Raw genomic sequence first — 23840 nt, 5'->3', positions numbered from 1 at the left:
AAATTTCACCAATTGATCCCTTGTGCTTAGCCCAAGAGGTGAGGGAGGCTGGGCTAATATGTTAGGGTTAGGATAGGTTAAGGGTTGGACCTGAGGTCCTTCCAATATAACTAGTTTTAAAAGTTATACATTTGACTCTCATGATCGAAAAAATTTACATAGCACCTAAAACATGCTCATAAATTGTTTGAGTCTTAATATGTGCTACTTTTGAATGCATTTGGTTTGCAACTAAGCCGAACCTGTAAAGAGGTTTATTGTGATAGAAACTTTTTATTGTAAAGTTAATACTTAATTGACCAAAAAAAAAAATTAATACTGAAAATTGAAGGGCTGGTAGGTATGCATCCAATTTTTCAGGTACATCATTATCTAATCATTTATTTTAAAAGGTGTTGATCATGGTCCAGACATGATACCATGAGAAATAAGATTGTTCAAACATGTCAAAAAAATTTCTTATGTCCATATGCAAATACAAAAAACAGGTGAAAGTTTTGAAATTGTCTTTTATACTCGTTATGTTTATGTCATGCTTTATATTATGCTGATTTCATATCAGACTTCTAAAGCTGGATGAACAATTTGCATTGGGAAAGGGTCTTTGAATTGTGCTTAATGAATTAAGCTTACAACTGTTTCCTTTGTCATGCAAACGGCTTTCTAGTACAGTAATACTTGACTTTTTACTTGATAGAATGATGCTGGACAAGGGATGCTGCATGCTTTTGACCCTGATGTACCTGCAGAATCTGCTGGTATGTCAAATACTTGTGCCTTGTATCTATATAGTGTTATTGATAATGTTGTGCTGATGATTCCCTTCGTCTAGTGTATGGATCAATATGCACTTAGTAGCTGAAATGCTTGATCTTTCAGATGAAGTACTTTATATATATGATATTAGTAGTCTCATAGTCTGCGACTCTGATTTCCTTAGTTTCTGATGCCTTGCATTTGGTACAGTTTCTTACAAGATGAGAAATTACAATTCACTGTGATATTATTATCTATAGTTTGTTCCTTAGTCCTTACATTCTGTTAGTAAGTTTAATTTGTGGGACAAGGCATTCAACTTCTGAGCTCCATTTTATTTCATGTGTTCTGTTTACATTCTATTGGCCTATCATCCTCTCTCTTTCTTTATGTAGGGTTTTCTCTCATCATCCCAAAACTAAAAGACCTTGCGCCAGTTCTAGTCAATTGTTTCCAAGATTTTATTCCTGCAGTACAGACCGGTGCACATCTTGATGTGCAATCATTTGATTGTATGGTGTCTATACTTCACAGTATAAATCATGCAGTCCGGTTCTTTGTTTATATGATTGATGAGGGTACGTCAGAATCACGACCTTCTCATGGGGAGCTTGATGTGGCTATGTTGGGTGGAACTATCTCCTTGACGCTGATGAAGAAGTTACTTGTTCTGTTTCCCCTGAACATGAGAAATCAACTTTCTGAGAAGGTAAAACATGAAGTACTTCTTAGATCTCATCGTTTAACTTGCCTACTTTTTGCAAGTCTCTTGGTTGGTTCAGTGTCACATTCTTTTGAATCTGTTGTATAATCAGTGATGGCCTTCCTGTTTTTAATGGTATTAAAAATCTATAATATCCTCAATATTTCTGTGCTGAGCTACAATGATTGTCTGAATTGTTTGCTATCTAATTTTCTCAAAATTGATATGTTGAGATATATTTAACAATACAGCTGTATATTCTCACCCTCAGTGTTTCCATTAAAACATCAACCTTTAATATTTCATATTGTAAAAGTTGGGACAACTATATTACTAGTGGTATAGCATATTCTCTGTTTGACATGTGTACGTTTTAATTCATCTGTGTTATTTCTTGTATCTCTTGCAATTTCTATATTGTATTTTTGATTCCTACTATTCAGTTCATTTGTATCAAAAGTTCAAAACATGTTGAGGTTTTAGTCGAAGGTTGTAGCATGTTTCCAGAAGTCTTGTATTATGCTGTGGGAGTATTATATTTGGCCAACACCTTGGCAACTCTCATTTTGTTGAGACCTGTTTACAGGAAAAATTTTATAGGATTTGTGCTGTAATATTCTTCTCTGTAGCTCATCTCCCTCTTCGTGAGGAATCTCTATTTCTCTTTACTAGATATTTATTGATTGTTCTTTCTCTGTTGCAACTTAAATAAGTTCTTTTCTGTTTCTCATTGGCAGGATGATGTTACATATTTTGTCCTGGACAGTGTGATGACAGAAATATTTCTGCACTTAAGCAAATGGATCTGCCCTCCCGGTGTTATGTTGGAGAAATTTTTAGAATTTCTAGAGAATGCGCTGCTTGGAAAGGTTTGATCTTGCTCTGTAAAATTTGATATTAATTACAAAATTGCATGCTCTTGGAAAGTTAGGTCTGTTCATTGTACTGGAACCATTTCTTGAAGATACTGATTAATGTGCAATAATCAGATACATCTGTAGTTTAAATTACTAGCATTTTACTCTTCTTCAATCTTTACAGTAATGTGAAAGAGGGAACCCTATGGTGGTACATGTAGCAATATTCATTGTGTTGTACAAGTCACAATTTGCTTGTTTTGTTGTTTCAGTACAATGAGCTCGTGCATTAGCAATGAAATCTTTTCTAATGACAATGTGACAAATTGATCTCATTTTATTAGCCACAATTATCTGTACTTGTGCAATGTATATGAATAGTGTCAAATGGAGCCCCTTAGACCTAAGGACATCTCTCTCCCTTTAAGTACAAGGATGTGTGGGTCAGGTTTGTGCATACAAATAATGGTTTGGTGCTTGTCTAATTTGCCTGACAAAAGCCAACTAAATATGCATGCTGTGTATGATATAGTAATGCAATTGATAGATAGTTATTTTCAAGATCCAAGTTTCAACGTAAAATTATTGTTCTACAATTGCTTCAATAGTTTTATTTATAGAAGATGCATATAGTGTAATTAGTATATCTGGTAGGCAGTAAGGTAAAATGATTACACTGTTTTTGTATTGAGTTATTCTATTGTTATTATTCTAAATGGCTTTTAAATAATTGGGAATTTGTTTGCAGATTTGTAGTGATAGACGCTCTGGTAAAGCAATCCAGGAGAAGCATATAATTTCACTTCTTCCTTTTGTACCGAAACTTGTTTCGCAAGTGGCAAATGACTGGAAGTCTGGTCTTCTTCAGGTGACCTGTCTCATTAGACTATATTATGTTAAACGGATTCCTTTTCTTCACAATTTTTTTTACTTTGATTGTGTTGTTATTTTAGTTTTTGGTTTCAGACAATCAGAGTTTCCTAAGTTGCACATACAATGGTGAAAATTTGAAGTGATGTTAATGAATCATCCTTGGTTGCAGGCTTTTACTAAGGCATTCAAGGATTGCAATCCTGTGTCATCTTTAAAATTAGCTTGTCTTTCCACAATGGAGGAGATGGTTGTTCCTGTAAGCCTTCTATACCTTTCCTTGAATTTCTGCAAGCTTTCTTTTAGTATATTAGATAGAATTTCTAATGCACCAGAAGAAATAAATCAGTCTTTTTTTTCTTCTTCTTTTTTTCTCTGTCCCTCTTTTCTACTCTAAAATTGATTTTGATATTTATTTTTCTTACGAACCGTAGAGACAAGGCATGCTGTACCTGGATCCAAGGGATCCCGAGATATTAAACTTTCAGATTGCCTGGATAAGAGAGCTTCCCATGTTGCTAATCCTGCTGGGTGATAAGAACACGTCCCACTCCCAGGTGAGTATTTAACCTTGTGAAAGAATTACCAGTGAAGCAGTTAGGAACAAATAATTGATTTTTGACAATGTTAAATGCCTGATCTTCAAACAAAAAAAAAAGAAAAAAGTCCTGCTCTGAATCAAATGCTTTTGCAGGTTGTGTTACACCTTTTACTTCGGCTGGGACAGTGTGCTTTCATGAACTATTCCTTTGCATTGGAATATGACAACATGCAATTCTCACTGCAAGAATTTTTCTGCATATATCAAGATGATGGTAAATAAACCATTCCATTAATATTAATCATCCATTCGCTGACAATTAGGCCTCTTATGGTACTCTGTTTCATTCTTGTAGGAAATATAATATATGGTCCTTTTGTAAGGCTGCCCAGAGAATCTCAGGAACTCTCTCTTTGTTGCCTTCGTTATATCTCTAATTTGGATTTGCATATGTTGAGGTCAATAGCTTATTGTTGCCTATGTAAGTTTTTCATCTGCCTCAGTTTGATTCTGGATGGTTTATCAGCTTAGGCTTTGTTATGCTGTAATCAGCTTTTATTTAATGTTGCTTAAAGCTCTTTGGTATTTTCATGCATGGTGCAAATAATTGTGTCCACTTAATATGCAAATTATTCTTGCCTTATTAACATATGGAGGAACCTTTGACATTAATGGATTGACACTCAATTCTCTCAAAAACTTATGGAGGAACCTTGTGTTTCTAATTTGGATACACTTGGGTAGTACTGGTAGTAGTACCAAATACATTCCTCAGTGCATGGGATTTTTATTGGGTGATAGAGCTATCTTTTGCAGCAAGAATAAGGAAAAGCCCTATCTGCTTTAATTTCTGAATTTGAAAGATGACATTCTTTTTTAGGGTAGTACTGGTAGTAGTACCAAATACATTCCTCTGTGCATGGGATTTTTATTGGGTGATAGAGCTATCTTTTGCAGCAAGAATCAGGAAAAGCCCTATCTGCTTTAATTTCTGAATTTGAAAGATGACGTTCTTTTTGAAAATCTAATGTGAAAGTAAAACATCATTTCAAAAATCTTTCTTCATCACTTTTCTGGACCTTTCATGGAAGAATGAAGGTATTTCCTTTCAACTGGAAAAAGTGATGTGTCTTTCAAGTCTTGATGTTACTATCAGTATATTATGTATGATATTTGGTGATAGTGTGTGTAAGATACGATTACGCATTTAAAGGGTAATTGTCTTATATGCTAAAACTATGGAGGAATTATGTGTTCTCTTTTATGCTTTCCAGCAGATATGAACACTGTTGAAGTACAGAGAGGTACTGGCAATATTGGAATACTTTTTGTAATACTTTCTTTCATACCTATCCATATCAGGTCCAGAATTGGAACAGTATGTAATAATTCGAGTCATAGAGATCCTGCATTCAGCTTATAAATCTGGACATATTCAAATTGCGGATCACATTAGTTTCTTCATCACTTTGCTCTCCCGCTTCAGAGTTTTGCCAGGTATCTCTAATAGAAGTTCTTCTTTTGCCTATTTATGTTATGCATATGATTAGCAGACACCAGTCTATTTTTACAGCTTTCATCTCAACTATTTTCAATTATCTATTAGCAATATGGTTATTTGTCTATGTACCAGTTAAATTGTATATGTAAGACATTGTTAACCATTTAGAGCACTACTTTAGAACAAGTATGTCTTGCTCCAAGATTTGGAGAAGGAATTTTGAACTTATGTGTATGGTTTTGAACTGTGTTCTTCTGATTGTCAAAATATCTGATGCCTTAATGTTAATTACTGTGCAACCTACATGCCTGATATATGGAAAAACTAGTTGGTTTCTAAACCTATATGGGTTTTATCTTTGCAGAAAATGTTAATGCTGTTATGGAGAGAGATGTGAATATCTCAAATCGGGGGACTTTTAAATCAATCACTGGCATTGTTTGCTCGTGTCTGTTACAGATGGGCGATAGTTCTCTTGTTTTTAAAATACTAGAAAAAATGGTACTAGATCAAATGGTGAGTTGATGTACATCAATCGCTGGCATTGTTTGCTTGTGTCTGTCACTAATTTGTACATCAATGTCCTTTTAATTTGTTTTTCCTCATTTCTTGACTCTGTTTTGTATTTTTGCTTCAGTTGCAAAACCTTCCGCTAGACAATGTCTGTGCTATGCTTAGGATGCTTATTGCACTGGACTCTGAAGAGACAATAATTTCTGAACAAGCTTTTGTAAGCTTAGTCAAAATCCTTCCGCGATATCTTATTGACATTGTGCATGTAAGTTTCTTTTTTTGTTAAGTGTACACTCCCCTCCCCGTAAGGGTAGAAATAAAACTTGCTTATTTGTATTAATACTTGGTTTTGTGGCATGTGTCACTTATAGGGTTGCAAATATTATTGAATCTCTTATTATTTGCTTTCTCATTAAACGCTCCTTTATCTACATCACAGTGTTCCATGAAAGGAAATAACAAGCATGCACATAGATGACTCTTTACTTTAAAAAGAAATATGTTAATGTTGAAGGATATCGACATAATGTGTGCCTCTACAAACTAGGGTTTAGAGTTGTAATAGGAAAGTACCCTAGGTATACTAATTGTATTCTGATTCTGTTACCTTTTGTGTACTCTGTAAACTCCCTATATAAAGGGCTCCTATTATCAATAATAAACACAATTCTATTCTCCTACAACACGTTATCAGCACGAGTTCTAACCCTAACTTCAGAAGAAAAAAAAACCCTAGAACTTCTTCACTGCCGCCAACCCAAAAACAAAAAAAAGAAAGAGAAAAGCAAAAAAAAAAAGAGGAGAGGTCGACTAACAGCAGCGCCCCCGTGCCCACGTCGAACTGCACCAGCAGCCCAGCCTCCTGCGCAGCCTCCCTGCATCTTGCAACCCGCACACCACTGCTGCCCCAGCCCTCCTCCGATCAGCACACCGCCTGCTTCCCTGCACCCATACCACCGGCGAAACTGCAGCAGCAAGCTCACTGCAGCAGCCCTCCTCCGCATAGCCCAGCAGCCCTCCGCCCTGCCCAGCAGCCCCGGCCTCCTATCTGCAGCAGCCCAAGCCTCCCTGCCTCAGCTTTTCAGCTTTCCTGCCGAGCAGTCCAGCTGCCTCGCACACTCGCAGCCGCCGGCAGCACCGACCGATCTCGACCCGCCTGCAGCAGCCCACTCCAGCAGCCTACACCTCCGCGTCCCCCATCTGCAAACGTCCCATCGCTGCAGCCCAGAAGAAGAAGACGCAGTAGATAACAGAGGAAAGGAAGTAAGAAGGAAGACCAGAAAGAAGAAGAAGAAGAACAGAGGAAAGAAGGAAGAAGAAGACCGAAAAAAAAAGGAGAGGGACCCGGCCCCGAAAAAAAAGAAAAAAAAAGAAGAGAAGGGCTGGGCCCGAAAAAAAAAAAAAAAGGGGGAGGAAGAAGAAAAAAGAAGGGAGAAGGGCAGCTCACCAACTGCCAATTTTCCGACCAGATTCCAGCAATTCTAATTTAGCTACACGCCTGCATCAACACGCGCGTGTATAAAGAATTGTGAAGCAAAACTTCAAATTATCAAGTAAGTTTTTACGATTAAAGTTCCTGCTTTCTTGTATTTAAATTCCTTTTATTTTCTGTATAATATTGGAATATATGTTGCCAAATGATTATGAGTACTTAACGAAGCGGAATTGTGGGGATTCACGCTTAACGAACTAAGAGTGTTCGTATGAACTAAGAGTGTTCATAATTAAACGAACTAAGAGTGTTCGTGTGAACTAAGAGCGTTCACAATGCTTGGACTAAGAGCGTCCGTAAGCATCAAATTGTGACCATATTAAACATCATTGTTGGTCTAATCCAAAAGAGATTCTTGGAAAATGATTTCTTGGTAGTATAGCTCGGGAATCTTATTATTTTAGTTTTCGTGGAAGTTTAGCTCCGAAACTAATATATCTTCTCTTCTTATTTTCAGGATGTCGAATGAACCTAGACTCGACTTTCCCATGCTTGACTCAACAGGCTCGGATTACCACAGTTGGGTAACCGATGTTGAGAACCATCTCACTTCAAAGGGAATTTTACCCATAATCCAGGCACCTAACCCGGATCTTATGTTCAACCGAACATCTACAAAGCATGCTCAAGCAGTTATCTTGATGCGACGCCATATGGACAAGGCACTCAGATTGGAGTATATGTCGATCAAGGATGCAAGAGAGCTATGGGTAGCGCTAGAAGAGCGCTTTGGCAATGTCCAAGATTCCCTCCTCCCTGACTTGAAGGTTCAATGGAACAATCTGCGCTTTGCTGACTTCAAGTCTGTTGCTGAATATAATTCAGAAGCTCTTCGCATACAGTCCATGTTGAGGTTTTGTGGACAACCTGTCACAGAGCAAGAGCTAATTGAGAAAACTCTCTCCACCTTCCCCGTTTCAGCCATTGTGGTATCAAAGCAATACCGTACTGAAGTCAATGCTGGACGGATCACGAGGTTCCATCAGCTTATTAATATTATATCTGTAGCTGAGAAACATGATAACATACTCGTGAGGAATTATAATTCAAGGCCCATTGGAACTAAGAGCGTTCATGAGGCGAATTATAATGCACCCAAAGGAGGGCGCAAGGAGCGGTACCCTAAGAATGGGGGACATGAGGGACGTTTGGGCCCATATAACCTCCCTAACCAGGAAGGAAACCGCAAGTTTGGTGCGGATACACGTGGTGGTAATGCCACACGTGGGAGAGGGGGTCGTGGTATCCCTAGCCGTAATGGTGGCTCAATGGGTTGTGGTGGTGGCACCAACCCTCCTAGGGAACGCCCGCAACGTGCACAACGTGCACCTCAATTAAAGGGAGGCAACCGCAATGATGAGTGTCATCGATGTAGATCAATTGAGCATTGGTTCAAGCAATGCAAGGCAAGCGAGGAACTAGCTGCAAGCTACAGGGCATATAGAGACCTGAGAGAGCAAGAAGTGTACCTTGCAGAAGAAGAAGAAGATGGTGGAGATGTCAATCTCACCATAGAGGACTTCAAAGCTGAAGATGAAATGCACATGGATGCAACAGACTTTGATTAGATTAGTCCTTTTTATTTTTCCAAGAACTTTTGTAATGGCAATTTGCCTTAGTCAATAAATGACAATTGTCTTAAACTCTTTCTTATGTGGCGGACCCAATAAAATGTGATGTCTAGGAAAGTCATTGAGATTATTGGTACTTAAGAGAGTCTTGCTCCACCAACATCTCTCTCTACTTTCCTGGTCATATTTGATTGGAGTTACCAAATGGATAGAGTGACTACAATGTGTCTTACTTTGATTTTATTTTGGATTAGACTCTGGAAACTTTGATGTAATCATTGGCTATTAATAAAGTGTCAATTCTTTTACTTAATGTCTTGGACATACCTTAATTCGAACTTTATAGAGCCAATGGTTTTCATGTGGAAACACATTATAAGAATGGACAGAGTTCCTTTGCATCACCTCTAATGACTACGGACATAAACGAGTATTAGAGAAACTTATGTGTCGCTCTAGTGGGTTGTATGCAACCACTATTTGAGTTATTGAATCCAACTATGTCATGAGAGACGACTTATGGGATTTCGACACATATAGGCTTTGACATGATGATCTATGTATTAAAGACTTTACACGGACATCCATTTTCAGAACGAAGAAAAGTAGGAACCAAGAATTGGTTCGAGGAGCTGCACATGCGCCTCATGGCGCCATGATTGTGCAAAGATAGGCCATACATGGCCTGTGCCGCCTACCCCCTGCGGCAAATACATGGCATTGACGCCATAAACTCCTCTATCTACTTCTCAAGTCTATTGTGACACTATGGCTTCACCAAAACCTTTATTGGTTGATTATAAAGCCCATATTTCGTTCTGTAAAGCCTGTTATTTAGGATTGAGACCATCCTATGCAAAGGAGATGAGGAAATAATTCCATTCTCACAAAGAATCTACGGGAATTCTATGGATTTGATCAACTAACTTGCGGACCATATAGATGTTTTATGGTATTAGTTGATATGCAAACACGATGGTCACGTGTTGTGCCATTATCCACTCGTAATGCTGCTTATACTACACTCCTAGCACATAACATATGGCTACGGGCTCACTACCCAGATCATCCCATTCAGTCAATTTGACTTGATAATGCTAGAGAGTTTACATCGACAGTTTTCGATGACTATTGCATATCATTGGGTATTGATATCAAGTATCATATTTCTATGTACACACCCAATTGGTCTCGCGGAAAAGCCACCATTAAACGACTACAATGGTAGCCCAGACATTGGTAATGCGCACCAATATTTCCGCTTGGGTTATGCAATATCGCATGCAGCTATGCTAATTCGTCTACGACTCATAGCAGCCACTCAACTTTTATTTGCGTTACAGCTAGTGACTGGGTTCGAGTTTAATATCTCGTATTTATGCATATTTGAGTGTGCGGTTCATGTGCCAATTGCGTCGCCACAGCGCATCAACATTAGTCATTGCAACGAATGCATATATATATTTGTTGGACATGAGTCTCCAACTATAAGTCCGCTATGTAGAACCCTTGACAGGCGATCTCTATTTCGCTGGATTTGGGAATTGTCACTTTGATGAGACAGTCTTCCCGTCGTTAGGGGGAGATTAGAACGTCAATGTTCAACAGGAACGACAGGAATTGTCGTGGTCTGTCCCCACTATGTCTCATCTTGATCCCCTAAAAGTGACGAGATCACATATACCTGCTGCAAACATGCCTGCAAGGATTGATGTCCCCACAAGAGGACATGGTGCCACCCAGAGAAGATGGGTACTGCACCACTACCATGGATGGTAGTATGGTGACGCCACAAAGGTGGCATAATGGCGTCATAGGCCATGGGTTCCGCTAGAGAGAGTAGGAGACCCATAGGTTCGATGGATTCTCGCCCTAAGAAGAGAGCGAGTTTGGCACAACTTGATCCATTGATCATTGATACTCATAATCTGTCTCATGAGAATATTTTGGATTGTGGTTATGTCCAAGAGACATCGTTGGGGGACGCCTCAATGTTAGAACCAATTCCTAAGAATATAGAGATCTCTATGAACTACACTAGTGTACATGAGGACGTAGAATTATTGAGACCAATGACATCGAACCTTACTCCGTTGAAGAATGCCAACGTAGAGAAAATTGGCCTAAATGGAAAGATGCGATCCAGGTTGAATTGGATTCACTAACGAAGAGGAATGATTTAGGGCCTGAGATGCCAACACCTCCTAACATAAAACCTATTGACATTAATAGGTCTTCGTTAGATAGTGTGATGAGAAAAAGAGATGGCAATCTCACCTTATGGCGCAAGGTTTCTCACAACGCCCTGGAATCGACTACGAGAAGACATATTCTCTCGTAATGGATGTCATTGCACTCCACTACCTTGTCAGTTTGGTAGTTTCCAAATAACTGAACATGCAGCTTACGAATGTGGTCACTACGTATCTCTATGGGGATCTAGATACGGAATATAATGAAGGTTCTTGTGGACTTTATTTACCCAAGTCAAGTGGCTCTCGACCACGGAGCGCATTTGCAACGAGATTGAAATGCTCACTAAAATGACTACTTGATTGGGAAGGGATATGATGAACTATGCCCACGCGTTTCCATGACAAGTTCCGGATTTGCAATTGTCGCGGTTTATGTTGATAAACATAATTGGAACCCTTGAGAAGTAAGGGAAACCGCTGAATACCTGAAATCCGAGTTTGAGAGTAAGGACCTTGGGAGAACACGGTTCTATCTAGATTCAGAACTTGTATACCGTGTCAATAGACATTTTTGATAAAGTCAAGGATGCACCATGGTCGTCCGCAGTCTTGGCCCTAAAAGGGATCCGTTTCGTCCCAGGGATGATGACGAAGACGTGTTAATAGCAGAAGTGCTTACTTATGTACAATAGGCGCATTATTGTACTTAGCACAATACAAGACCGGACACCTCAATTATTATGAACTTGTTGGCTAGATATAGCCCCGCGCCAACGCAACACCATTTAGATTGGTATAAAGACAATCTTTCGATACTTGAGAGGTACGATTGATATGGGCTTGTTCTATCTCTACAGAGAAAAGAGATGACGGAAGTATGGGATCGGACCCCACAAGGCAAAATGCCACCTTCCGTGCTCCTCCTCCCCTCCATCGAAATGACAACAAGCATTTCTAAATATTGAAATGAACCAAATCCGATCAGAGGATAATGTAGCGGACTTATTTACTAAGTCGTTACCAAAATCCACTTTCGAGAAACATGTAAAGAGCATCGGATTGAGAAAGTTATCCGAACTCCCATGATTGTAGCAATCAGGGGGAGATATTGACATCAGGGGGAGGCATGATGTCTACATGTTCGATCTCGAAGAGTGAAGGACGTGTTGTGCTCTTTTTGTCCTTCGACCAAGGTTATTTTTGTCCCACGGGGTTTTTCTTACCTGGCAAGGTTTTTAACGAGGCAACAATCAAAGCGTCATCACCAAGTTTGAGCGGCACAAGGGGGAGTGTTGAAGGATATCGACATAATGTGTGCCTCTACAAACTAGGGTTTAGAGTTGTAATAGGAAAGTACCCTAGGTATACTAATTGTATTCTGATTCTGTTACCTTTTGTGTACTCTGTAAACTCCCTATATAAAGGGCTCCTATTATCAATAATAAACACAATTCTATTCTCCTACAACATGTTAATGGTATCATTCATTTTTTCCCTTTGATCAAGTTTAGCATTATAGTTTGAGTCTAGTTTCATATCCATATCATTTATTTCTTTATTTTATTAAGAAACAAGATGCTGTTAATAAAATGGAATCGTGCAACATAGAACCAGATGTCCACTTAAGGGAGAAAAATTGTCCTAACTACCTAGAAAACAGAATCAAGGATTTATGTTGTACTTGATTCTAAAAAGATATCAAGACAAACCGTTTAGGAACCACAGCAATGTAATATGAAAAGACAGCAGGATATGAACTCTCACTAAACTAAGACAACACTGATACCCAAAGAGGAGCTGAGAAGAACCCAAAAGATGACGGGCACAATTGTTATTAGATAGTTGTCATTTTGATGATGTATTTGTTGCAGCATGTGGTGCTGACTTATTTCTATATGTTTTTTAATGTAACGTGCTACATGTTGTGCCTTCATGCATACTTCTCCTTTCTATATAATGTTAGGTCCTCTACCTTGTTGAGGTCATAATACTTTCAGTTTTTTGCCTTCTGATGCAGTGCATTGCTGAAGATGATGGGAAGGCCTCTGGTTCCCTTTCCTCGAGTGCATGCTGTTATTATCTTGTTCCTTGCTTTTTCTTATTTGTTAAAAGTCACAGACTTCTGGGTCTTGTGTCGAAGATGTTGGGGTCATGGATAAATGAAAGTTTGTCAATTTTACCTTGCGATCATACCCACTATGAAACAGACATTTCAAGCAGGGTAGAAGCAATCGTTTCAGTTCTTCTCTTGTTGCATAAGGATGACAAAATTTGGCAAATTATGTCTTCATTCAAGGCAGAGATTGACTGTATTTTGCAAAGCATCGTCTCTATACAGGTATTTGAGTTTCCACCCTTGACATAACTTATATGTTCGAATAGTCTTGACAATTTCTTTTTGGCACATCAGAAAGCAGATCCTCAAATATCAAAATTTCCAAATATTATATAGAATGGAAATAAGGGAGCCCTTCTAATGAGGACCACTATAATGGGGATTAGTTGAGGATGTGATGTGATGTGCTCATATTTATGTATATGTTGCACACATAGATGAAGGGATTCAATCCCTAATTGTTGTGTGTCTATCATGTTGAGATCTTTAATATCTGTTTGTGCAGTCCTCAGAGGAAATCAGCGTGACCCTTCAAGAAAAGCACAAATTGAAATGTGCACATGATAGACTAGAGAACGCCACAAGTGCATTGCATGCTGAGATGCAGTCAGTCTAGAAGGACTGCTAGACTGATGTTGTATACGTCCCAAGGTTCCGGAGAAATTTAGTATCCTTGAGCCAGCTAGACTCCAAGGGCTGCAGGGTTTCATCAGCAGGGGGAGCTATGAAAATATCACGTGGCTGCATGGTCCTAATGAAGGGAGAAAAGTGTGGAAGTATGTTCCGTCTGATAGGAAAAACTCAGACCTCGAAGGTTGAAGGGAAACGGTGTGCACGAGGATGCAGGTACCTGAAGCGGGTCTCGTTTGCGAGCATAGCAGAGACTCCAGTGACAAGTTTCCAAGTTTCAGACGATGGTGAGAGGGTAAATCCTGCTAGGGAAGGGGTCAAGTCGAGGTCCCTCTTCAGAGCCAACAGGTGATCGTTGCCTCGGGGCAGTTACACATGGTATTAGCCGACTGAATCAGGGGAGCTAGGACCAAATGCAATTGACTCTGATTATGTGTAACTGCACAACTAGAAGGCCAATAGAATGCTTGTGGGTATAACAAGTTGTGTCTCGGATTGAGATGACTTCAAGGATTGAAGTAGTGATGCGGAGCTCTCCGTCTAAGTCGGGAGGGGGAGATTGTTAGATATGTCCCTCCTTACAAAAGGAAAGCATGTGGGAGATTGATGGGCCAGCTGCAAAAGGAAAAAGCAAAGTGGCTGGAAAACATGCAGAAAACAGGGGAAAGACATGGAAAGTGAAAGCATGAAGGAAAAAGGAAAAGTGGAAAGTGAAAGCATGCAACTATTCCTTTGTTCCTAATCTTTCTCTTGGAGCGGGAGAGAGAGAGAACTGCTGAGCTTGATATATATATATATATATATATATATTCCCCATATCGGCAACATTGAGGTTAGAGGGCAGAAGCACAAAGAGAGTAAGGAGAGAGCAGAAACAATTTCTTTGTGAGCAACTCAGGTCTTCGTGTATAGAAGAAAAAGTGAGTTGTGTGAATGGCTCTTGGGGTAGAGTAATCTTCTAGGTTGAGAGAGGGTGTACAAGGGGTATCCGATTGGATATAAGGGCTCGAGTTGGGTATAAACTTGAGTGCTCGAATTGTGTATAAATTTGAGCGGTGTAATCTTGTCCTTGTGTAAATCTCTCATTAGTGAAGGTGAAACTCTCCGAGGACGTAGGCAAGGATATTGGCCGAACCTCGTTAAATCTTGCTGTCTTCTTGGCTTGCTTATTTCTTATTTCCATCTCTACTAGTAGTACTTGCGTGACGGGGGATTAATTTCCTAACAGTATTTGGTTGCTTTCTTATTCTTTTTCCATCACAGGAAAAGTTTCTGCATGGGATTTGTCCTTGAGCACTCTCAGTTGGCATTCTCTCCACTAACATCGGCAGGAAACGCATTGGTATCAAATTATATTGGCAATGGACATTTCTTGGTGTACAACACAAACAATGTCGTCTCATAACACAGATAAATGGTTGTAGTTGTTCTGTAGGCTGAGTTTTTTTTTTTTGTTTTCCTTCTTTTCGAGGAAGATCTACCCACACTCCAGATCCTAATTATTTTATAACTCAAAATTTTTCAGACACTTGTTAAATTAAAAAAGTTAATAAAATGTCTGTTCTCCAAGTTTTCATTCTCACTTATTTCAGTCTCTTCTGCAACACTAGTTTATCTAGTTCGTCCCTTAAGTTGTTAATTTTTCTTTAAAAATTAGTTATAATCACTCTTCAAGCACTTGAGTGGATTTCTTACATAAAATGATAAAATGATGGATCAACTGTATCCAAGGTTTCAAATTTAGGTTTCGGTTTAAATTTCGGTACTTCAAAATTAAGGAAATTTCAGAGAAAATTTCGGTTAAAAATAAAGAAATCAAATTAATTGCATTTATAAAATGATATTTTTGAATGAAACTTTTATATAGACTAAACTAACCTATAATAAATCTATTTACAATGTAACATCTCTAAAATTATACATTTATAATAGAATTATGATATTTTATATGGACGAGTAATTAACTAGTACTGTACTGATAGGAGCATTTTAATGCGACATTTTAATAATTATTTCCTCATATTTTACTTAGTTATTTCCTTAAATAAATAAATTTTAATATAATTTTTATTTTCTAGGTACCTTGGAATAAATGGAGCTGAAATGAAGAAATGGAGTTTTCCTGGTCCGACTAGGAATCCCAGTCAACGCAGGAATCCTGATGAGGCTAGGAAACCCGAAGGCATTAGGAGACCACATGATGACGTGGGAGATATTATGGGGAATTAAAGCTGATTTTGCCATGGGAAATTATGGAGTTAATGTCAAAAATCAAGAGATGATCAAGGATAATGATGCCATGGAGAGATTTAAGGGAGAAAAAGTCCAAAACAAGTCCAGATTCATTCCTATTTTCACTCAAGAGTATTTTGGCCGAAAATTAAGAGAAAAATCAGATTAAATCTTGGGAAAATCAGCAATAATATATTTGGAAAGATTATGGATTTATTTTGGAGCTTTTTGATTGGTTGAGTGACATGGCAGAGCTGACATGGCATTCTGTGATTGGTCGAAGCTGTGTGGCATGATTGGATAGTTATTTGAGGAGATAAATCAGAAAATAATCATGCAATTAATTCAAAAATAATCTCCCTAAATCAAGGTGTTAAATTGGAGGTTTCTTATTGGTTGGATGACATAGCAGAGCTGACGTGGCGTTCTCTGATTGGCTAATGCTGTGTGGATAAATCTTGAAGACTTGGAGACTAAGTTGCCATCCTCCTATAAATAGGAGCATTCTCTACACAATTCTACACACCATAACACCATCACACAACAACACCACCACAACAAACACCTCTTCATTCAGAAAATTCTCTCCATCCTCTAAAGCAAGCCACGGAGTTCAAGCAAGGCCAAAGGGAGAAGAAGGAGCCGTGACCTATTCCTCCACCATCCACCATTGAAGACTTGCTTTCAAGCTTCAAGGATCACAACGAAAATCATCCATCCTCATCTTCCATCCACGGTTTAATTCGACCTCTACTTTGTAACCTTTGCTTTGAATTTCGTTGGTTTTGTTTTAGTTGACATTCATGATTGAACAAAATTATTATTTCTGGAATTTTTATGATTAAATGAGAATTTCGACTCTTATATTGTAATTCGAGAGTTGCTTATGTGAGTTTGTTTAATTAAATTTGCTTTATAGATATCTTTTGTATTTTAATCTTATGTGGTTCGAAACACTTAGGGTTTTGATATGAATGGTGCTAGGATTAAGAACATGAAATCAACTTTTTGTTTTGTGTAACTTGAATCGAAGTAGTAAAGGTTTTGGACAAAAATCGAATTTAATTAAAGAGGATTGCAATTAGGTGGACTTTTTCATACTAAGTTGCACACTTGAGTTGATAGCCCTTCTATGTGTGTAATGCGTTAAACATGTCATGATTGATTAGCTTTCTAGGGCTTGATTACATGTTTGATAGGATTAATCTTTGTGCTTTCACTTAGGTTAATTAGCATTGAAAAGTAAAAAATGGGAAATTATTTGCTTTCGAATATTTCACATGATCAACTCCTTTCTCATGACTTAGATGAACAATATTAGGGTTTAATCGAATTTGATCATAGTTTCGGTTTTGATCTTTGTTTCTCTCATTCCATTCTTGTAATTATGTTTTTGTGTTTTAATTATTTTCTTAACTTAGTTTATTTTCGAAACCAAAATCAAAAATCCCCCTTTTTCGTGAATATGTATATACTTTGTTTTATTTTTGTAAATAATATACTTTGTGTTTTTATTAATTGTTTAATTGTCCTACATTGACAGGTGTACCCTCAATCTCCGGAATAGAACGATCCCTATTTGCTTATACTACTAATGATATTTTTAAGGTTAAATTATGCGCTTGCTTTTACCGCATCATGTACTAGGTTGTTAAACTAGTGTTTTTATCTGTGTATTGATAATGTGTTGTATATTGATAATGTAAATATGATTTACGTTTTTTAATAATTAGAAAATTACAAGGAGGTGGGGCGGGGCACGTAAAACCAAAACCCCATGAATGAAAATGAACGAGTACAACAAAAGGAATATAAAAGCTACTATGATGTGGTTCGATGTAGCTAGTTGAACTGCTTTCATTTAATATCATACAATACTGCTCCCAAGTACATGAATTTTGGAAATGATTTTCATACTTCATCACATGGTTATTGTATGTGTACGTGTTGTTCCCTTTCCACATGCAATCCATATATCGGATATTGTGGAATTACCTAATATGATGTTACAGTGTATGAAGCATACAATATTTGAGACGCAGCAAAAAGGAAATCATGTTACGGTTGGAGCATTCAACTAACCTTTTTGTTGTATTCAACTTGATTGCAAAAAAAAAAAATCAAAATCAAAATTTTATATTTTCTCTATACAAGTATGAAGTAAAAATTCATTGTAGGTGACATAAAAATTTAACAGAAATTTTAGAGAAATTTCGGACAAAATTTCGGTGTGAATTTTTAAATATATATTGTGTGTGTAGATATTTCAGAAATTAAGAATTTCGTGGAAATGTACGGAAAATTTCGGGAAACATCTGACGGAAATGATATAGCATATGAATTTCGTTTCGGTACTTCAAAATTACAGAAATTACTGAAATTTCGGAGAAATTTAAAACCTTGACTGTATCAAAGATTTTCTGACCTCCTCAAAATAATGGAAAGCCTGTTGGGGGCATTGTTTCTTGTAGCATCGGCCGGCAAGATCCGGTCTTTAGCTTATTGTCTCCAGAGAATATTCTCTTATGGGTGCAGCTATTGTCACCCTACCATTTTCTTTGTTCATCCTATTTGCTCATTACACCCTACATTTTAATTTTAATTATTAAATTTATTGATTTAACCCATTTCTCTTTCCAAAAATATCCTTATATGACATATCTAATTAAAAAATAAATATTTTTAGTGAAACTCTCTCATTTAATTTATACTCATAAAAAAATTAAAATTTATTAAAGTTTCCTAATAAAATCATAATCTGATTTACTCCCATTTTTTTAATTTTTTCTTTCAATTTCAATGTTCTCTATTTCAATCTATGTAAAAAGATTAGTAAATTTACAACTATGATCAATGAAGAATAGATTGATTTTTTTTTGAAGAAGAGATTGATTTTTTTTTTCTTCGTGTTTTAAATTTTTACTTTCGGTGTTCACAAAAAATATTGCAAAGATTTTGATGAAGTTAAAGGTAATGGTTTTGTGAATTGAATAACGAATTAACGATGAGGATGCAACGAAAAGACAAAAAAATAGTAATAAATTCAAATTTGGGTGGAGAAGATAAAGATTAATGTTATCCAATGAAAAATTAAGTAACAAACATTTAATTAATTACTTATATATTTATTTTTTCTTACATATTTGGATTTTAGAAAATTAGTGTACTTATTAATTATTTTACACTTGGGTAATAGTATTTCAATAATTCAAATGTTTGTAGGGTGAACTAAGAAAATGGTAGGGTGGCAATAGCCGCACCCTTCTCTTATTCTATTCATACCATAATCAATGATATTTTTTTTTTACTACATTCCACTTACTACACTGTAATTTTGAGATATAATCACTTCAATCCCTGACTTCTAATTTAAACAAAATGATCCATGCACTCTCAATTATCACCTAAAGGTCCAATTTGTTTAGTCTCTGTCCAAATTGGCCGTTAACTCGCTGATGTGGCAACTCCATCCACGCCAAATCAGCTCGATGGGGCTTATTTTAATGGTGAAATTTCTATTAGAAAAATACATAGTAGCACCGGACAAAAGTTGGAAAAACAAAAAACCCAACTTTTGTAAGTTTCATACAAATAAGGACACGGAGCCCAGGCTCAAGAGGAATGAAGCAGACCTACTCTCTAATCTTTCATGCACAATTATGACTCAAAATAATTTTTTATTAAAATTATCGCGATGCCACTGTGTGGTACGCTAACTCCAATATAAGACCCCTTTCCCTACTTGACTCTCTCTGTCTCCCTCAATTTCAGTTGATTGGCCCCGTAAATCGACTTCATTTTTAACGCAGAGCTTGGGAAGCTTTGCCCTTTCAATTGGCGCTGGTGAAGAAGCTCAGTTCAACTACTCCGACGACCACCTAGGGTTTCAGCGAGTGCTATGACCTTAATTCGGATTCAGTTTGATCTGTCGAAAATAGCTTCGGAGGATGTGAAACTAAGAGAAACGGCAGTCTCGGCAATCGTGAATCTAGCCGAAGAGGCTAAGTTAGCGACTAGCGAGAGAGGGCGTTGTCAAGCACCCAGCCTCGCTGTTCTCAACGTCTGCAAGTCTCTCATCATCGACGATGTTGCCAGTGGAGTGTGAATTCTCAGCGATTCTCATCGACCACCGAAATTGCCTTCCACCTCGACTCCAAGACCAAAATCGCCTTCCACCTCCCTCGCTGCTCAACCCTCATCTTCCGCAGTTCCGCTCGAAATGATGCCGCATCACTGCTCGTCCGACTGGGGCAGGCATTCAAAGACAGTGTCTATTTGGTACCGTTCCCCTTCTCTTTTTTCTTTTTTTTCGGTTGATATTTTTACAAAACGAAAGTTGTGTTCCAATAATTATGATGTTTATTTTAAATTTGATCATCGTCTTCCTCACAGATGATGTGCACCATCTTCTGGTAATTTCAATCTTCTTAACCATTATTCTCCAGTTTTGGTTCCCTTACTATTCTTGTTAATTTAATTAATCGATTCTAATTTTTTGTTTCAAGGATCAATTAAAAGAAGCATGGAAGAAGGGGAAGCGCAATACATACTCCACTATCCTCCCCAAACGGAGAGCTCAGCCCAAGAGAGTACAACACGGCGTATTGTTTTATTGTATTAGGGAGGAGAGGTTGATTTGGATGTGTTTCGATCTCTAGTATTGATATTTGAGACAAGCTAAGGTACTTGTGGGTATCTCATACACTCATTTACAACTATTTGAACAAAAAATTACAATTATTTGAACCAAAATTACAACATTGAGAACAAAAGTTACCATATTCATTTACACTATTTACATATAGTTAAACAAAAATTACAACATTGAGAACAAAAGTTATCAAATTCATTTACACTATCTACATATAGTTAAAAAAAAATTACAACATTGATAACGAATTTGTTCAAAAGCTTGCAACAATGTCGTAAGAGGTGTAATTACTATTATTAGAACTAAGATTACACAAAATAGGACTCAACATTACCACTCTGACAACAAATTTGTTGTCAATTTTGTAAATGTGGGTATGAGATACCCACAAGTACACTAGAATTTCCCTTGATATTTTTGGTGCTTTTGGTTAGCCCTTTATTCTGCCTTGTGTATGAGCATGAACTACAATTCATTGATCTTGTTTAAAATGTGATCTTAATGGAAAGTCCCAAAGCAGCAGCAGAACTAACTTTCTTCTCATCTCTATCTCAAACTAGTAGCAGAGCTAACCTTCATCTCAAAGTAGTTGTAGCTAACCTCGATCTTCAAGTAATAGTAAAAACTTGTCATTTCTTATCCAAGTCTAAAGACATTAGTAGAGATAATCTTCATCTCATCTCCATCTCAAAGCAGTAGCAGTCTTCATCTCATCTCCATTTTCTGTTCAATGCTTGGCATTTGGACCAGAGACTCTGCTTCAGAATCTCGCCACAAGCTCGAAGCTGTATCCGACAGTGCTGGAGCCGCCGCGCTCCATCCACGCCTCGTGGCAGTCCCACGGCTTCCGCATGCCATCATCGAGCCTAAGAATCAGCCACACACTGCGAGCTGGGAGAGGCCACTAACAATGTCACCATCCATCTGAGGATGAGTTTATTCATGTTCTAAGCTAAACCTTCATGTTCTGATTCGATCCTATCAATTGTTGTGTTGGATTTGGGGGAATGAGTGTTCCTTGTGTAAATTACTCCTAATCGAAGTAATTAATTAAATATGTTCATCGGAAGCTAACCATTTTCATATATGTGAATTACTCAGTATAGTGTTCTTATATATGATTATGTAGTTTTTGATGATATATATGATTATGTAGTTACTAGGCATCAATGAGTTTGAGGTCTTGATGATTCAAATCAGGAGGAAGAAGAAGGAAAAAAGAAAATAACTTTTAAGGGTAAATCAATTTTTTTGCTCTCATTTAGTGCCTCATGTGCGTTACACGTGGTCAAGTTAACAACTTTGTGACGAAAATTGGCCACAGGTATGAGTTCAGGTATCATGTTGATAATATTGTATGTTTAAGTTATAATTGAAAGTCCTCTAAGTGTCCAGAAACTGTTAGTATCACATTAATAACATTGTAAGTTGAGGTATCATATTGAAAGTCCGCTAAGTGTCCAGACACTGTTAGTGAAAAAAACAAAAAAAATAATAAATATTTAGTTATTCATGTTTGAAAGTTACAATTATAAATATGTTATTAACCGTTTGACACATGACAACAAAATAACAGTTTGTCTTTGTGTGTAGAAGTTTGTCATTATAAGCATGATTTGAAATTTTTGTGAATGTAGTAGCAAAATAATCATTTGTCAAGGGTTTCTTTGTAGTTTACTAAACTCTTATTACAACCCTGACTTCCTCGCTATTTTTCCTTTTTATTTTTTTATTTTTTTTATTTCCCCTTTAATTGAGATGCTTATTACACCAGAAAAAGTGAAAAAACAATTTTCTGGGCCATTTATTTTTTTGAAGGATTGGACATTGGAAGATCAAATTATTCTGGCAAAGAGATTGAGATGGACACTGGGCAAAAGAATGAGAGATCAATGGGAAATGAAAGAAAAAGAAGTAAGATGTCATGGTGGTGTTGATGTTTCGATTATTTGGAAGCATTACAAACTGAACAAAAACTAATAAAACCCAACAATTAAAGCATGAACAAGAACATTCATCTCTCTTTCTGGGTTCTCTGGAATCCCAAAATCTTCGCTCATAATAAGACGGTTCTAGGTTCACCATCTTAAAACCTTCACTAAACCTCAGTTTTCTTACTCATCCAGTCATCCCTCTATCCAATCCCAATCGCTTGCATCTCTCATTGTCCCAAACTCACTCTCACTCTCACCTTTGCGGCCTCCATCCCTCTTCAATTCTCAAAACCATACTAAACTCATCCGCTGTCCGATCTCGCGAGTATGCAAATACAATAATAAACCAAACTTACTTGATATATGGAATATAAAACTTACGCTAACAAATTTGTACGTCGGATCATATCTTATTCTCTTCCTCATTATTACATGAATGTGGTAGGGGGTTTTAGGTCGAACCATCAACGCCATAAATTTCAACGATGCATGTTCCTTGAGCATTCTAGGCTTGTCTGCTCTGAATACACAAGCAAGCAGAACAAGATCGAGATGAAAATTTGTTAGGAAATCACATTGAATATATATATATATATATATATATATATATAGGTTTGGAAACTGGGCATGGAATCGATAGGAGTGAGTATTTTGACCTCTTTTTTCTTTCACCTTATTGTTGTGTACCTTCGCCATTCGTTTTGAACAAGTTACCAAAAGTGGGATTCAAATGTTTTGTGACCAAAATGGAATTTAAATATTTAGCAACAAAAATGTAACACTAATCAAAATTTAATAATAAAATTTGTCCAAGATTTACTTGTTCTCCAAGAATTTTCTAATGGAGTTGGGAGCTATTCACACTGTGTGTGGGGCCTACATACACAGGGACGGTGTAGATTTAAAGACCCATAACCTAAATTAAATTCATAACTGGAGTGGAGCGCAAGAGCTTCTTCTTCTTTTTGTGTTTACGGTGTTGTTCTCTGTAGCAATATCAGAGCTTCACTTCAAGGTTAGAACTTTTTACAGTTTGATAATTTTTTTATCAGATTGTTTTATTCTTAAATATTTTTTTTCTTCTGTTTCGCTATTTCATACTATTAGTGTTTGGGCGTTTGGCTATCTTCTCTTATGTATATATGAATTTGTGTCTACTCTTTTCTGGAATATTGGGTTGTTTCGAGGGGTTTGATTAGTTATTAGTAATTGATTCTTAGATTATAGAGGTTTGGCTAATTTTTTGAGTTGTTTTTGTTGTTGTTGTGTGAGGTGTAG

At 37.2% G+C, this 23840-nt stretch overlaps 1 protein-coding gene across 1 annotated transcript; it reads left to right on the top strand.

The window, feature by feature from the left end:
* Positions 1–697: 697 nt before the first annotated feature.
* LOC112203486 lies at positions 698–21556 on the top strand. Its single transcript, XM_040505411.1, has 15 exons — positions 698–758; positions 1291–1465; positions 2197–2328; positions 3065–3184; positions 3359–3445; positions 3621–3743; positions 3881–4001; positions 4083–4208; positions 5090–5224; positions 5593–5744; positions 5866–6006; positions 13017–13337; positions 13621–13721; positions 13767–14093; positions 21379–21556. The coding sequence occupies exons 2-15, from the start codon at positions 1322–1324 to the stop codon at positions 21554–21556; spliced, it is 2208 nt and encodes a 735-aa protein (XP_040361345.1). The 5' UTR covers positions 698–758; positions 1291–1321.
* The last annotated feature ends 2284 nt before the right edge of the window (positions 21557–23840 follow it).

This window comes from Rosa chinensis, chromosome 1, assembly GCF_002994745.2.
Source record: "Rosa chinensis cultivar Old Blush chromosome 1, RchiOBHm-V2, whole genome shotgun sequence".
In the NCBI taxonomy this organism is placed as follows: Eukaryota; Viridiplantae; Streptophyta; class Magnoliopsida; order Rosales; family Rosaceae; genus Rosa; species Rosa chinensis.
The sequence above is the reverse complement of the archived record's forward strand: the minus strand, read 5'-3'. Positions and strand labels throughout refer to the sequence as shown.

Bases quoted from the DNA above. Each gene is read 5' to 3' on its own strand.
- LOC112203486 (XM_040505411.1), top strand. From the start codon at position 1,322: ATGATTGATGAGGGTACGTCAGAATCACGACCTTCTCATGGGGAGCTT. The intron at 3,185-3,358 runs GTGACCTGTCTC...CCTTGGTTGCAG, and splicing joins GGAAGTCTGGTCTTCTTCAG to GCTTTTACTAAGGCATTCAA. The intron at 5,225-5,592 runs GTATCTCTAATA...TTATCTTTGCAG, and splicing joins CCGCTTCAGAGTTTTGCCAG to AAAATGTTAATGCTGTTATG.